The sequence below is a fragment of the Hylobates moloch genome, unplaced genomic scaffold (genome assembly GCF_009828535.3).
Source record: "Hylobates moloch isolate HMO894 unplaced genomic scaffold, HMol_V3 SCAFFOLD_5, whole genome shotgun sequence".
In the NCBI taxonomy this organism is placed as follows: domain Eukaryota; kingdom Metazoa; phylum Chordata; class Mammalia; order Primates; family Hylobatidae; genus Hylobates; species Hylobates moloch.
The window spans coordinates 123,888,073-123,905,437 of NW_026652280.1; the positions used below are offsets into that span (position 1 = coordinate 123,888,073).

The window sequence follows — 17,365 nt, forward strand, 5'->3', positions numbered from 1 at the left end:
GGAAAGAGATTTAATTGACTCACAATTCTGCATGGCTGGGAAGGCCTCAGGAAACTTACAATATGGTGGAAGGCAAATCAAGCATGTCCTTCTTCACAAGGCAGTAGGAGAGACGAGTGCAAAATGAAGGGTGAAAAGCCACTTATTAAACCATCAGATCTTGTGAGAACTCACTCACTATCACAAGAACAGAATGTGAGTAACCACCCCCATCACTCAATTACCTCCCACTGGTTCCCTCTCAGGATACATGGGGATTATAGGAACTACAATTCAAGATGAGATTTGGGTGGGGACACAGCCAAACCATATCAGCATGTTATATACACCTTGGCATAGAATGTTAGTGTTGTACAAAAAGAAATTTAAAAGTAATAGTATTATGTTTTCACATATTTATGTGATATGAGCAGAATTATTAACCATATGATTATATTAATTAGCATGCCTGTTTAATGCTTGCCAGATATAAATTAGCACTTTTTAATAGGACACAGTTTTACATAAAGAGAATTTGATTCACTTTGTTCTAACTATAAATAATTTTACCATATAAATTTACCAGCTCTAACTATAAATATCTAGAGGAAGTTTAGGTATCTGAAATAGGGCTGAGATTTTCCAGGAAATATTGACATGTGGAAATGAAGAAAGAGGGTTGGTTTCCATCCAGATTTTGAAAATTTATGCGGGCCACAAAATAATATCCAATTTTGTTAAAGGTATTTTTTTCACATTTTATAGGGTCCTCCTGGTCCATCTGGTGAAGCTGGCCCACCAGGTCCTCCTGGAAAACGAGTAAGTTTCTTTAATTCTTTATTTGAAACAGATGCTCATTAGTCACCATGTATAAATTTATATAATGTGTGTAAGCTGCAGGCAGCATGTTATAAGAATAATGAGAAATATCATAAATCCTAAAAACAATTTTTAAATATGCCAAATAATAACTAAAATAGAACGTATTCTAACTATTTCACTGTCACAATAAAAATGAGAAAAACAACTTCTACTTAAAGAGCTTTCCACTCCTCTGTGCTTAGACCTCCCCTTTGTACAAATGTCATAGATGATTATAAAAGACTTCGGTGGTATCCTGAACATTAACTCCTATTGTAATACTTGGGGATGAGCTGTCAAAAGTCCAGTGCTAGCTTAAAACATTGTAAAAACCTGAATGCATCAATAAAATGAGCTGAAATGAACTCAGGAATCAGTATATAATGTTAAATTGCTTTACACTGTCAAACTTCTCTGACTAGGAAACAGTATTTTAATGATGTGCTACAGCAAAATAGAAATAAATAGATATTGCTGACAATATTGGCCACAGTAGACCCTAGGAGATTTACTTTCCTGTCGTTTTCTGACTGATGCATTCTTTTCATAATAAAGCAATCTCTGCAGACCTGCCTCTTACAGCAGCTATCTCACTTTAGAGTGTTCTTCTGTACCACCTGCAGTCTGTTTTCAAACCGGCACATGAGTAAAATATGTGATAAACATCAAAATATATTTATCACGCTGATTCCCTCTTCAGTAATCCAAAGTCACAGGGCAATTGGGGCCACTGCTGTTTTCTAATGGTATCTTTATTTCAGGGGAATTTTTCACTCTGAATATCCTCACATTAAACACAGAATGTGAATGGGTTTTACTTTTGTCTCTCAGCAATACAAATTTGAATCAATATTTACAAACATTTCTGTTTGCTAAAAATATATTTAATTTATAATAAAACTTGTCTCTGAAAACAATATGCTCTTCATTGGCCAAGTACATTTTCTTACATTTTCTCTTATTATTATTATTGTGTCTACAACCCCAAAGCATGGTCTCAGTATAGATTTATCCCCAAGCAACCATGGGGCTGTTATTCTTAGAAAGTAATTAAAAAGTGTACATGATTTTTTATATCCGTTGCCTCTTTCTGCTTTAAGTCCAGCTGCTCATAAAACTGTGATGCATAGCTGTCTATTATACTATTTCAGACCTTTTGGAAGAATAATTATAAAAAACATCCTTGAGAATGAGTTGAAATACTTCTTGAAACAACAGGAAATTATTTTTTTTCTTTTTTCTGGCCTCAGATGGTGGGATGCTATATAATGTGGTTAGTAGAACAATGCAGTCACAATAGCTGGCTTTCAACCCAGCTTCACCAGTTACTACCTGTGTTATGTTGGGCAAATTGTGTATTTTCTGTTTCTCAGAGGACCTAACACCCACCCTAGGGTTGGGTTGAACATAAGATAAATCATGTAACACAATAAAAAAAAATCACCTCATAACTGTTGCTGTGTTAGCTCTGAGTTATGCCATAGTTATTAAACACTTCTGAGCACAGGGATAATCATCATACAAGTATAAAGTATGATGCTTTTAATATAAGCAAGGAAATTAAACCTTGCTTCAAAATGTGGTAGCAGCTAGAAAAGGAGAGACTATATCAAAATTGATTTTAAATATTCTATTACATATTGGCAGCTTCTCAGCTCATTTCATTACTCAAGTCAAACTCTCAGCAAGTGCTATCTGGTCTAGTTTCATTTTAAAATATGTCCAAAAAGTACATAATTATATTTTTTAATAAATTTAAGTAATTATCATTTGATATTTGAGTGAATTATCTTAACATGGTAACAGAGTTACAGAATGCATTTGTTTCTTTAGCCATTCAGTGGTGGGTTACATGAATTATTCATTTTGAAAACAACTGAATATTTTTGAAAATTTTTTAAGTAATAGAATAAAATAACTTATTAAAGAGTATAAATGAAAACATAAAAAATAGACATATATGTGTGAACCAGTAAATCTCATGCGCCTTTTAGTATAATAATATAACCCAAAACTTATATATAAACCTATAACTATCACATAAAAATATTATATGTTAAAACTATTAAACTGTTGTATGAAGCTATTTTGACATAATAATGTTGACGCTATTGACATTATAAACTTTCAAAATATTTTCAGTCGTATTTACTAATTTTAAAATCATGATAATATAATGCAACAAATTTTTATTCTTTATTGTAACATGTTTTTAAAATATATTTGTGTTTATTACTTCGGAATGGGTAATGATCGACAATTATAATTTTAGTGAATAACTCAGACTTCTAGGAAGACCTCCCCCCAATTCTGGAATTGAGAAAATATCATAGAAAAGTCAATACATATTCAGATTTAGATTATATATTTTTTCTACAACACCAAAGTAGTTTTGAGTAAGAGAAATTCCATGTATTTACATTCTTATTCATTTACATCTGAGTTGGACCTCTGCAATTTCTAGTTAAATGAGATACAATTTTAAAACATGAGTTAATTGCTGATTCTTAATTCCTGTCTCTTATAATGAAGGATGCATTTTCATATATTAGAAATAATCAGTTATAATAAAATATAGTAGTATATTAATGAAAACATAATGTACAAAAAAATTTAGTTATTTGTTGCTTTAAGAACATGAAGCATCCTTTTTTAGTACATTTAGTGTTGCTATAAAAGAATACCTGAGGCTGGGTAATTTATAAAGAAAAGAGGTTTATGTAGCTCACAGTTCTGCAGGCCCTACAGGAAGCATGATGCCAACATCTGCTTCTGGTGAGGGCCTCAGGCTGCTCCTTCATGCTGGAAGGAGAAGCAGGGCAGGTGTGTGCAGAGATAACAAGGTGACAGAGGAAGCAAGAAGGGGCAAGAAATGCCAGGCACTTTTTAACAAGCAGCTCTCTCAGGAACTAACAGAGTGAGAAGCCACTCACACCCATCCTGGAAAGGTATTAATCTATTCATAAGAAATCCATCCCCAGGACTCAGACACCTCCTATTGGGCTCTACCGCCAAGATTTGGAATCAAATTTCAACATGAGGTTTGGAGGGGAGAAATATTCATAGTATAGCAATAATCAATAATTATTTTTTCATTCAAAATTAAAGATTACATGATACTGTGAAATTGTAAGCAACTGGTAAATTTTTCTTTAGATATAAATGTCAAATACAATTAGAAATTAGAAAAATTGTTACTCTCATTGCTGCCAATATTTCTAACTAGACAACGTTGTTAACTCCCCTGATTAAAAGGAATTTAAAAATCCTTAAAAAGATAAAATTATGGTTAAGTGGATTTATGAGATGGGTAAAAAATAAGAAATTAAGATAATTTATTTGCAAAGTTATACTTGATTTGTTATATAGATATATAGGCAATGGTCTCATTGAAGAAAAAGCCCAGAAAATACCTAAGGACATATGTAAACCTTATTTGTAACAAATTGGACATTACACATCAATGGAAAGTGGATAGACTATTGAAAAAATTCTGCTGGGAGAAACGATTTTCTATATGGAAAAAGATTAAATATACCTCATCTAGTTCATTTAACAGAATTCAATTCTAATTGGTTTATAATCATAAATGTCAAAGGTAAACTTTGAAATATTTTACCAAAAATTATTTGAGTAATTTTTTGACCTCCAGTCATAAATTCTGATCACACAGGTGTAATCAGAAAGGAATAGATTGATGTATGAAATATATGACCATTAAAATTTCCTATTTATCCAAAAATACTTAGAAGACATTGGAACAAAAAGATCTGATTAGGAGAAAATATTTGTAACATACAGGAAACATGCATAGAATAATTTGTTGGAATATCTAAGTATTTCTTACAAATTATAATAGCAAGAAAAAACAATAGAAAAAAATATGCCAAAGGCATGAAAAAGTATTTGACACAAATACCCCATGAAACAAGAAAAAATATTTGTAGAAATCAGGAAAGTGTGTACTAGAAATTACATTGAGATACTATATCACATACACCAATTAACAAAAATATACTCTGACAAACCATGTATTGGGAAGAATGTTTTCAAAAAACAGTGAAGATTATTATGCACAGCTGTTGTGAGTTACTGGGTACTGCCACTTTAGGGAAATAGTTCTATGTTACCTAATAGAATCTAACAGGAACTTTTTCTGTTGTCTGGTGGTAATTCCATTTCTAAGCACATATCCTAGATGACATTTTGCACATATTCACCAAAAGACTCAAGGAATAATGTTTTGTTATCCTTGTTAATAATAACTATAGACAATATAAGTTAATTGAAGTATATTAATAAACTAAAATTCTGTATGATCATAAAAGTGAATGCACCACAGATGCATGCATAACATAGATGAATCTCAAAATCTAATATTAAACATTAAGCAGAATAAATATGTGTATGTGTATACATATGTCTTATGTATGTATATGTATATAATATTGAACTGGAAAATATATATTACATTATTTCATTTATATAGTATGAAAAATTGTTACAGATATGTTTAGCATTTAAACATAAGTGGTAAACATGATAAAGAAACAGGCCAATGATTAACAAAAATTTAGGATGGTAGTTACTTCTGTGGGAAAAAAGTGGATTGCAATTGTTACAAGTGGTATGTAGGAAGCTTCTAAGTTAATGATACTGTATTATGTAGTGCATTTAGGTTGAAAGCCTAAAATAATATAATATTGAGTCATTCTAGCATATGTTCTTTAACATTATGAGAAAGTACATTAGTTGAGTTCCCTTTGATTTTTGATAAATTATTTTAAAATAACCTCATAAAAATTTTAGCACTGTTCTGTCCTCTCTTTTTAAATTACAATTTATAGAAAGATGATGAGCTATTTTAATCCATTCTAGTCACTTTGTAAACAAAATTAGAAGGCTTTGTATTCATGAATTAATAATAACATGAGAACGGTGGTGACTATGCATTGCTTACAAAGCTATTCACATTCATTTTCATATAATAGAAAAATCAACCTTAGGTCAACCCGATCGAGCATAATATGCAGGGTTTTCTCTTTTAAAATATGGCAACAATAAATTGAAACTGAAAATCATTTAACACAATATGTTAAATTGTTTTCTATATTAGGTTTGGATAAACTGGCATGCTTAATTGCTTCTTTCTGTTTTACATAATAATCTATTTTCTTCACCAGATTAAAATATATTTTAATGGTGTGAAAAATTACTCTTATGTCAACAATCTTATTACCAAAACTATGATTTGTTATGATTTAACACTAGCAATTAATGCTTGCACCATTAATTTACAGCCTACAACACTAGTTAATTTAGTCAATAACTCTACCTCAACATAAACAAATAGGTGGCTTAGCTTGAAAAAAAAAAAAAAGGAAAAAGAAAAAAATGGAAACACAGGTCAAGTGCAGTGGCTGACACCTGTAATCCCAGCATTTTCAGAGACTTAGGCAGGAGTGTTGCTTAAGCCCAGGACTTTGAGACAACACAGTGAGACCCTCATCTTCACAAAAACTTTTAAAAATTACCCAGGTGTGGCGGCGCGTGCCTGTAGTGCCAGCTACTTGGGAGGCTAAGGTGGGAGGATTGCATGAGCCCGGGAGGTCCAGGCTGCAATGAGTCATGATTGTTCTACTGTACTCCAATCTGAACAACAGAGGGAGCCCTTCTCTCAAGAAAACAAAAAGTAAACCCAAAAATTGAAGCCCAAATTACTTACTAACATTATCTGCAACCTATAAACGGACACTCCTTTTATCTTAATTTCACTGAAAAGTAGAGACCAGAATGCTTTTGCATCAGAATGAGACAGAACTTGTTTCAAATCCTTGCTACCTAAAAATGTGACTTGGGATAAGTTAATTTATTTGAGTCTCAGTTTTCTCATTTAAAAAGTGGGCATAGTAACTAATTTACAATACTGAAGTGAGGACTAAATTAAATTAAGAAAATGTATATTTAAAGCACAAAGCCTAATGCCTGAAGTTATCAGAATCTCAAACAGTGGATGTTATTATTAAGCATTGAATAAGGGTTTCAAATTTTAGTATTATTTATAAACTAAATAAACCTATTATTAAATAAAATATAAAGATAAGGAGTAAAATATTTTCTTCTAATATCTTAGTTGTATACATGAAATGATAGCTCGTTAGCAATACATTCATGGTAAAGTTAGTTTTGTTTATTGTTGATTTTGCTTTGTTGTTTGAGTTCAGCAGTGACCAATACTGAACTAACTGGGTGATACACATACAAAAAGGATATAGAATATTAATTAACTGCACTTTCAGAGTATAGTATGTGATTTTAAAGAAATTTATATTTGTAATACTAATATAAATTGGTTATCCCTTGGCGCAAATTCATGTGACATATATGGTAAAGAATTTCCTGTGAGAACAAGTACCAAAAATAGAAGCATTTAAATTCATGACAACTTCATGTATTTTTTTAATAAAATGGATTTGTCAAACAGTAGAGATTTAAGACCAGTTTAAGAAATAATAAAGTTATTAGGCCGAGCGCCGTGGCTCACGCTTGTAATCCCAGCACTTTGGGAGGCCGAGGCGGGCGGATCACGAGGTCAGGAGATCGAGACCACGGTGAAACCCCGTCTCTACTAAAAATACAAAAAATTAGCCGGGCGTGGTGGCGGGCGCCTGTAGTCCCAGCTACTCGGAGAGGCTGAGGTAGGAGAATGGCGTGAACCCGGGAGGCGGAGCTTGCAGTGAGCCGAGATTGCGCCACCGCACTGCAGCCTGGGCGACAGAGCGAGACTCCGTCTCAAAAAAAAAAAAAAAAAAGAAATAATAAAGTTATTAAACTATGAGTCAACTGAGAAAGAGGTATTTGGTCACGCCCATGATCCTAGCACTTTGAGAGGCTGAGGCAAGAGGATCACTTGAGCTCGGGAGTAGGAGATCAGCCTGGGCGACATGGTAAAACCCTGTCTCTACAAAAAAATACAAAAATTAGTCAGGTATGATGACATGAGCCTGTAGTCCTAGGTACTCTGAGGCTGAGGTGGGAGAATAGCTTGAGCCCAGGAGTTCGAGGCTGCAGTGAGCCAAGATAGCACCACTGCTGTCCAGCCTGAGCAACTGAGTGAGACCCTGTGTCGAAAAGAAGAAAGCACTGTACATAAGTGAGATCACTCCGTTTATACACTGTACGTACGTGAGGTCACTTTGTCACTTTGTCTATACCACAGGTGAACACAAACATCTAATCATAGAGGGGGATAATGCAGGTGAATTCCATGAATTGAAACTGATTTGAGAATACTGTCACCACAAACCTTTGGGTTCAGTCAGCAGACAGCAATATCTGATGCAGCAATCAATTTAATACCACTTTTGTGAAAATAGCAAGAACATATTTCTATGCAGTAAGGTAATATCTGTTCTACAGGCTCGTGGTTTGGTTGAATACAGATTTGCCTTACAATCTGTTTCCCGTTAGTCCATCTAGAAATGTTCATCTTAAATTAACTTTGTATGTATTTTGTGGAAATTAACGTTTCTCAGATCCTTACTTTCCCACTGTGGAAACAATAACAAAGTCACAATTTTTTTCTATAATATCTTATGGCAGAAGTAGCAATGACAAGAAATGTGTTCAAAAGTATTACCACTTTTTTTCTGTGATTGAACCTTACGCATGAATGATAATAAAACTTCCTAACAGAATATTGAACACAATGTTCTAAGTGGCAGTGATACTGAGAAAGAAAATTCTAATGGTTATTAAACAAGTAGGAGAATTACATTATCATTCACGTACATGTACTTTCTGTCATGCATTTGTAATACTTGAGAATGAATGTATATTTCCTTAAGGTACTGGAAGATTTGTACAGCTTGTTTCAATAAGCCATGGACTTTTAATACTAAAGTTATCATTTTAGCTAGTTCCATGTCCTTTTACTGAAAAAGAAATCTAGAGCTGACCAAAATAATTTAAGCATTATAACCTGAAAATGCACATATTAAATGGAAATTCGAATTCAGCTCATATTGCCAAAGGGAAGTTCACAGTAAAAAATTAAAATGGTAACTGCTGTTATTAACTGGTTATAATGACAGATGAAGTTTTAACTTATTATGCACACACACATCATATATATAATATAGTATATATATGTGTACCTTGTATATGCATGTACTGTGTATATATATGTGCACACACATATAAAGTATTATTATATATAGTATTAATTGAAATTTCAAATTCAGACATTTTCTTTTACAAAATCCTTTGAAAAATTCTAATATAAATGTATAGATAGAAAGTACATTGTAATAATAAAATAAATTATAAATCCACTTAAAATTTCTGTGTGGTACAAAACTGTGCCTTCCAAGTAAGGTCATTATGAAAACAAGGTCTGCATTTAATTTGAGAACCACTGTAGATATTGTATACCCTCTAGGAGATTCATAGTTCAAGAGGAGTATTAAAGGTTCTGAAAATTTTGAATCAAATTTATTTATTTTCAAACTTTTTAAATATTAATGTTTTTAATACTTTTGGGAAAATTGTTCAAATTTTTTAATGTGGGAAACAAAAATTCTTGTTCATTTAACATGTTCAAAAATGTCCGTTTATCCACATAGCTAATTGTATACTAAATTTGGCAGTTTATTTTGCTAATATTAAAAAATCAAGATCTCCATATGCCAAGTCTCTGCCTTTCTCCAATTCTCTTTTTTCTTCCCTAACTCTGAAGTCAGCACATAATCATGCACCCTAATATTCTGCCTCATAGCAAGACAAATGCGTAGATGCTTAGCTACTGGCCTAAGTAAACTCTTAGCAGGTCCATAAAGACTATCATGTAATTTCCATTCTTATTCCTTTAAGCATGCATGTGAGTGATCAGAAGGTAAAGTGTTAGAAGAAGCCATCCCTCTCTCATCAACTCACACTGTAAGATTCAGATCAGAGACTAGGTTTTTAGGAAAATCCTCTATACTGCCAAACTGGATCATTGTACCTATTTTGTATACTGATCTCATCTTTGTTTATTTTACAGTGTTCTATTTGTTAATTTTTGTATCTGTGTTTGTGACTAAATTCTGAGAATTTCTTAGTGATTTGATTTTACTTGTTATTTATATGCATAGTACACTCTGGAATATAAGGGATATTTAAATGTTTGTGACATGAGTGGAAAAATGATTAAATTACAGAATCATACCATAAAACTTGAATGGTGGAAAGAAGATTATATTAGATGCTTTATATGAAGAATAGTTCTCATGAGTAGAAAAATTTGTTATAACAATAACTACTGGTGGAGAATTAACTAGGCCCTATTTTAGTGTGTTATGTTTTTATGAGGTATTTTTCAATAAGAACATTCATTACTTCATGAAAGTGCAGCAAGAGCTCACCAGATTAAGTTTCTGCCCCTTCGTTTGTGCAAGCATATGAGGAATAAATTATTGGGACAAGAATTTGTCCGTAGGCATTGTCTTTGTTTTGTACTACTGTGACAGAATAACACAGACTCTGTAATGTATAATAAGCACCGATTTATTGGCTGAAGGATGGGGCATCCAAGATTGAGTGGCCACATTTTGACATCAAATTCACAGCCTCAGCCTTTTTTTTTTGTTTTTTCTTTTTTTTTTTTTTTTTTGAGACGGAGTTTTGCTTTTGTTTCCCAGGCTGGAGCGCAATGGTACAATCTCGGCTCACTGCAACTTCTGCCTCCTGGGTTCAAGCAATTCTCCTGCCTCAGCCTCCTGAGTAGCTGGGATTACAGGTGCCCACCACCACGCCCAGCTTTTGTATTTTTAGTAGAGACGGGTTTCACTATGTTGGCCCAGCTGGTCTCGAACTCCTGACCTCAGGCGATCCGCCTGCCTTGGTCTCCCAAAGTGCTGGGATTACAGGAATGAGCTGCTGTGCCTGGCCGCCTCAGCCCTTTTATATTTATTATTAATCAATTCATGAGCCCTCATGACCTTAACACCTTCTATTAGGTCCCATTTGACTTACTACTCTCTCAGGAAAAGTGTATCTGCTTTCATCCTCATTTTTCTTATTTTTTTGTCATCTGGAAAACATATAAGGAATAAATAAAATTGGGAAAAATGAGAAAAAGAACAGAACAAAGTCATTTAATAAAAAATTTTTACTATGACAGATATTTGTTCACAGAGGGAAGAAATTATTTAGGGACAAGAAGCCCTTTATTTTAATCAAGATTTAGTTGCTGTATCGTCATTTAGTTATGTTAAAATTCTCTAGGCTCTTCTAATTCGGATTTTCTTTCTCCTTTGAAGTAAAGGTGATATTTTCTTTCTGATTTTAGACAATAGATGGCTTCCTTTTTTAAAAGCCATGTATTGACAAATCTTTTCTACTATAAACTTCATGTTTGTAAATGCAATCTTTTCAGGTTAAGCCCACATATCATTATGTTGCTAGTTTAAGGAAAAACTGTCATTGAATAAGGAAAAGCTATTATTTCATTGAATATCATTATTTCTATTTCCAAAATAATAATCATTATTATTGTTGTATCTACTTTGCGAATGTTATTATTTTAAAGATCACACCAAAATAATTTCTGGCTCAACATTTTAACAATAGAATAAATTTGAAATTCATGGCTCAGTACAGAATTCCTTTTGCATAAATATGAAATTTGAAAGATGTCCTTTGAAGTTTTAATGTATACATTATTATTAGCATATTGATTCCACCTCAAGAGATTACCCTTAGAATTTATACATTTTTTTATCTTTGGGTTGAGGTACAATGAATGTCTAATAATAGATAAAGTTATAGGAATGATATTGAGAAAATCATTACTAATGATATCATCATTGACTCTTTCTGAGATAAAATAAGTTCATGGAATTGAAGTGCTTGATAGTCATTTTATTCATCTTTACTTTGTGTATAAATTCATGGGTTACACATGCAATTTTGCTATACTGATATTACATTGTGATGAAGTCTGGGCCTTCAGTGCATCCATCACTGAAGCAATGCACGTTGTACCCTCCAAGCAACCTCTCATCATCCACCACTATATTTATACTCAGTTTAAAATACGATATAAAAGGCTGGGATATATTCACCATTAAAATATTAATATGGCATCTGAAAAGGAAAAGTCACCCTCCTGCCTCACCTTATTCTCACCAATTAACACCACCATGACTACTCTCTGCAACCACCAACCCCAATCTCAGTTAATGATTTTGAGCACAATTTATTATGAAAATTAAAGTAAATGAATGGAAAAACAAGAGAGTCTAAGGAAAAAAAATGAAAAGCAGTTTCTTGGAGATCATTAAGTTTCTTTTTCAGTTGTTCTGTACTTATGCTTTTGGATGGCATCTAAAGTGTAATTTTTTTTGCAATTTTACTTCTAATATTAAGATTTAAAAAGTGATATTTGCTTTCATTTTAACTATTTATGTGAATTGCATAATTCTCAAAAATGAAAATACTGTGTCTGTTGACCATCCTAATTTAAAATATTGTGTTTCTTTAGTTGTTATGTGATCCTGTAAGAATGCATGAGCATATACATATTCTAAGATTAAGAAAGGGGCCATTCTTCAAACACATATGAGAATACAAGTAGAATACAAGTAGATACATTAAATTAATTTTTAATAATAAACATAAGTGATATATCAGTATTTAACACACTCAAGGTGGCGGTTTTAATTCATCCGCATTTCTTTAAAAACTTTATTTTTACTGCTTTCTTATATTGATGTGAAGTGATTATCTAGTATACTCAATCTGTGCTGTTTTTCAGTATTCTAAGAGGAAATTTGTACATAAAATGGGTTTTGATTTTCATTATTATGTTTTAAACCAACAGTGATAGAAAACTACAATTTATTCATCGGTTACAAACTAAAGTTTAGTGTTTGTAAACAAGTGCTCATTAACATTACTTTTATATGTGATACATATTTTACAATAAATCTTATGTCTATAGGGTCCTCCGGGAGCTGCAGGTGCAGAGGGAAGACAAGGTGAAAAAGGCGCTAAGGTAAAAAAATAATAATATATACATAATATATATATATAATAGGTATTATATTTGAAAATTTCATGCATAAACTGATCGACTTTTTTCAGTACATTTAATAAAATAATAAATGTATTTTCTCATCATTAATGTGCTCCCATATTTTACTTCCTAACAGGGGGAAGCAGGTGCAGAAGGTCCTCCTGGAAAAACCGGCCCAGTTGGTCCTCAGGGACCTGCAGGAAAGCCTGGTCCAGAAGGTCTTCGGGGCATCCCTGGTCCTGTGGTGAGCATCTGTGTTAAAAAGATGCCATTTTGAAAATAACATTTTTATTTTAAAAAAATTATGAGTGAAGGTGCCTATGTTAGCATTATTTCATAAGTTATCGTATGGATAATTTTGTGGGAATTCTGTAAATATAATGTAAAAAAGATACTCTTCAAATATTTAAGTACATCATTTATTTAATAAGTTCATGGTGAAGCACTAACTTATAAAGAGAAAACAGAAAACTAAATTTTAAAATTTCAATGTTGTGGAATGTTTATATATATACCTATGTGTATATATATGTGTGTGTATTTGAATATAGACATATACACATAGTAAAGACACAAAATTATTTACAATATTTGTAGATGTCCTCCATGTGGCGGAACTTAAGGGTGATATTTCCTTTGTTTTCTTATTGTATTTCTAAAATTTAAAATAAATAAATATGTATTCTTTTATTAATTTAAAAAATCAATCATTTTTATTTTCTCTAGGGAGAACAAGGTCTCCCTGGAGCTGCAGGCCAAGACGGACCACCTGGTCCTATGGTGAGTGAGATCTTTTCAGTCATTTAAAAAGTGAGAATTTCTAAAACAAAATTATTTATTAACCAGAATTTTTGACATTTTAGTTTGTAATTGGTTTGTATTTTTTCTAATAGTCCAAGCAGTATATTATTTTGTCTTAGAGGAAAGTTATCCTAACTGATAGGTATATGGAAAATAAACCACTTGATCAGAAGATTTGTTTCTTTCTCATGCACTTTGGATGAAAAAAATATTTCCACTCTGAATGAAATGCCACTAATGATCCAGCCAGTGTTTTTCCTAGTCTGGATAGTTCCCTAAAACGCTTGCAGTTACACTTATTTTCCTGGCATTTCACTTTAAAAAGTATGCTGGCACCAGCATACAGTGATTCTTTGACCAAACAAATTGTTCTCTTCGTGAGTCATACAGGCTGAAACACAAAACAATAAAACTCAGTGAAAAAAGATATGGCTACTGTAACACTGAAGCTTGGTCACTATCATTAAGTCTGTGTGCAAACAACAGGCTTGAGAAATGCAATAAAGCATTTTGTTGACTGGGATACTATTCATAGGTGGAGTTTATTATAGGATCCGAGGCTATACTTGATACAAATTTGGGCAAAAAGTGAGAATAAAAGACTTGCCCTTTAAAATAATTACTTACTAGGTGACTTAGTTGCTTTATATATATATATTTCTTATGGTAGAGATTTTTGAGTGTCATTATCCAGTAATAGTTAAGTGTGGAGTGATTAATCAAAATGGCAAATCATACATATAGCATTCGTATCTGTGGTGAGTATTAGTTAAGTCCTTCTATATGATATTTTAAAATTTATTCAAATGCCTTTTATCATAAATATATTAATTATCTCAGAGATAGAAACATACACGCAAAGCCATCACAACTGGGATTCACAATTCGTTCAGGAAGAATTTTGGTTATTCCTTTTAACAAAGATGCCACAGCATCTTTGATATGCAAAGCATACGTACCAAATATTTTATGTTTTAAAGAGATTATTTAAACTTTCACTGACGAATTTAAAGATCACTTATTTAGTAACTAGATAAAAGTTATCAAATTTTGGTAGATTTCAAGCAGGAGATGATCAGTTCTGCCCATTATCTCACCAGCTTAGGAAAAGGTCCCCGGTTGAAGCAGGATCAGCTCTACATCTGTACCATTACTTAGGAATATTCTCCTTAGATATGATAAACTCATAACTGTCCAGAGTCAGAGCCTGGAAGGAAAAAATACCTTGCCTTAATATCACTCTAAAATTTGCCAGAGATTTTTTCTTGTTATTTCAGATTTTCCAGTAAATATTTTGACCTTTCTGCAGATGAAATAAAAAGCACCATACTGGAGATTTCCTTCAGCTAATATTAAAAATAAAACCTTCTGACATACCACCTGATTTGGCATACAAACTTCTGTATTTTTGTCTTTTAAATAAATGTGAGTTTACAGTGCAAAAGGACAGAATAATTTCCAAATCCTTTTGGTAAAGCAGAATGATAAGCATCAGAAGTGGGCTGCATGGGCACATTCCATTCTGACTGCTTGTTTTATGGAGAGTACTTACGATGTGAATATAATGTGTAGTTTTTTTCATAGCTTTAATTAGTCTTGACTTGTGATATGTAATCTCAATGAAAGTGCTACTTGGTCTTCATGAGGTGAGGATGGGCAGATAAATCATCTTCAAAATGCCGTTTATGGCAATTTAATGAGCCTTTCAACTCAACTAAGAAAGATCTATTTTAGTAGGTAATTTTTAAATCAGAATGAGAAGTAACTTATTATGGTTGCTAGTTAAGGTTATCGACTCTAGAGCCAAACTCCCGGGTTCAGAAACAAGCACTACCACTTACTTGGTGGATGATTTTAGGAACATTACCTTTTTTTCTTTTTGGCTTTAAGTTCTTCATTTATAAAATGGGAATATCACTAGCCTCTATCCAGTGATATTTCTAAAGTTTAAATAAGTTAAATTGGGATATGGATATCTTCTACCCCATGGGGTTCTTAAGTTAATTAAATGAATTGCTTGTAAATCACTTTTATATCTCCAATTAGCACTAGTAGCACCAAATCAAGAATCATTAAATGAATGAAATAATGATAAATATGTTGAAAACCAATCAATTTTATATTCTTAGTGGAAAGTAACTAAATTTGACCTCATTCATGCATGTGTGTCATCAATAAACCTTATGCAAGTTGTTGACTATTAAAGCAAATGGAAGAGATCAACAAGTACAATTATACTTACAAAAGTTAGAGTGTTAACATGTTAAGTACTATGATAGACTCAAGCAGAGGATACTAGATATACACAGAGTTGGACCATTTAAATGTAATTTCCTCTAGGGACCCTTCCCTGTTTAGAAATATGATATGATTATTAAAGAAGGAACAGAGAGGTCTAAGTGTGGATAACACAGTGGCTGTGAGATTAATGAGATATGGAAATTCATAGAGGTTCCTATTAATCTCTGAAATTAATCTGTGTGAAAGCTGTAATAATAATACTTTCTCCATGATGAATTTTTTCCTCATTATAACATATATTCACATCCATATCCAAATCTACACAGGCTTCAATTTGCTTATCATTGGAGTTCTACAAGTACCTATTGGGTCTCTTTTCCCCTTCTAGAAGCTGCCTGTAACTACCTACTGTATTGTTTCTACTGGTGAGATAAAGCTACCAAGACATTCCCCTTTTCCCCACCTTTTAAATACAACTTAGCTGTTCAGTAAGTACAACTTACCTACTTTCATCTCTCCAGATTGGCAGCTACCTATTTAGACAATTGAAATATCTAACGGAGCATCCATTACACACATAGATAAGTTTAATAATTTAATAGTAAGTTTCTGGATATGAAATTATTTGGGGTAGAGTGAAACAAATTGATTTTTTAAACTCTTAAAATGATTTCTGCTTGGTGTCTGCCCACACTATGTTATCAGCTCTGCTAGAGTCAGATATGATATAGTATTTATTTTTTACTTGAAAAAGTACATATTTCACATGGTAAAAAACTTGTTTATAAACATGAATTCAACATATATTTACATTCGTGTATGTGTATAGATAGGTGTACACACACACACACTCACACACACACACTACAAATGTGTACTTAGATCACTGTATGGAATTGAAGATTGACAAATAGCACATACGGGTTGGGCGTGGTGGCTCATGCCTGTAATCCCAGCTACTCGGGAGGCTGAGGTGGGAGAATAGCTTGAACCCGGGAGGTGGAGGTTGCAGTGAGCCAAGATCACACCATTGCACTCCAGCCTGGGCGAGTGAGCGAGACTCTGTTTCAAAAATAAAAAAGATCAATAACACATACGGAAGCTAATCAAAAGCTAAGGATGATGATCAGCCTATATAAATAACTCTATTCGAGTTTGTTTTTTTAAGTGGGACTCTGCTAGAGTCAGTATAATATAATTTTATTAGGGTTTCTTAAAGAATTTTTAAAATTTTCACTAGAATTTTGTATTGGTTGTATTATACTACTATTTTAGTAGTCAACCAACATTAAATGGGAATAAGACTGAATGTTTCATGTATTTATTTATTTATTGAGACAGAGTCTCACTCTATCACTGAGGCTGGAGTGCAGTGGCACAACTACGAGTCACTACAACCTTGTCCTTCTAGGCTTAGGTGATCCT

At 32.7% G+C, this 17,365-nt stretch overlaps 1 protein-coding gene across 2 annotated transcripts in view; it reads left to right on the forward strand.

Annotated features, from left to right (window-relative positions):
• The window catches only part of COL11A1 (collagen type XI alpha 1 chain), a 218,841-nt gene that overhangs the window by 182,205 nt on the left and 19,271 nt on the right, over positions 1-17,365 (forward strand). For both annotated transcript variants that reach the window (XM_032155224.2, XM_032155225.2), the window contains 4 exons: positions 745-798; positions 12,824-12,877; positions 13,035-13,142; positions 13,625-13,678. In XM_032155224.2, the coding sequence (XP_032011115.1) occupies positions 745-798; positions 12,824-12,877; positions 13,035-13,142; positions 13,625-13,678 (270 nt within the window). The remainder of the gene's footprint in view (positions 1-744; positions 799-12,823; positions 12,878-13,034; positions 13,143-13,624; positions 13,679-17,365) is intronic.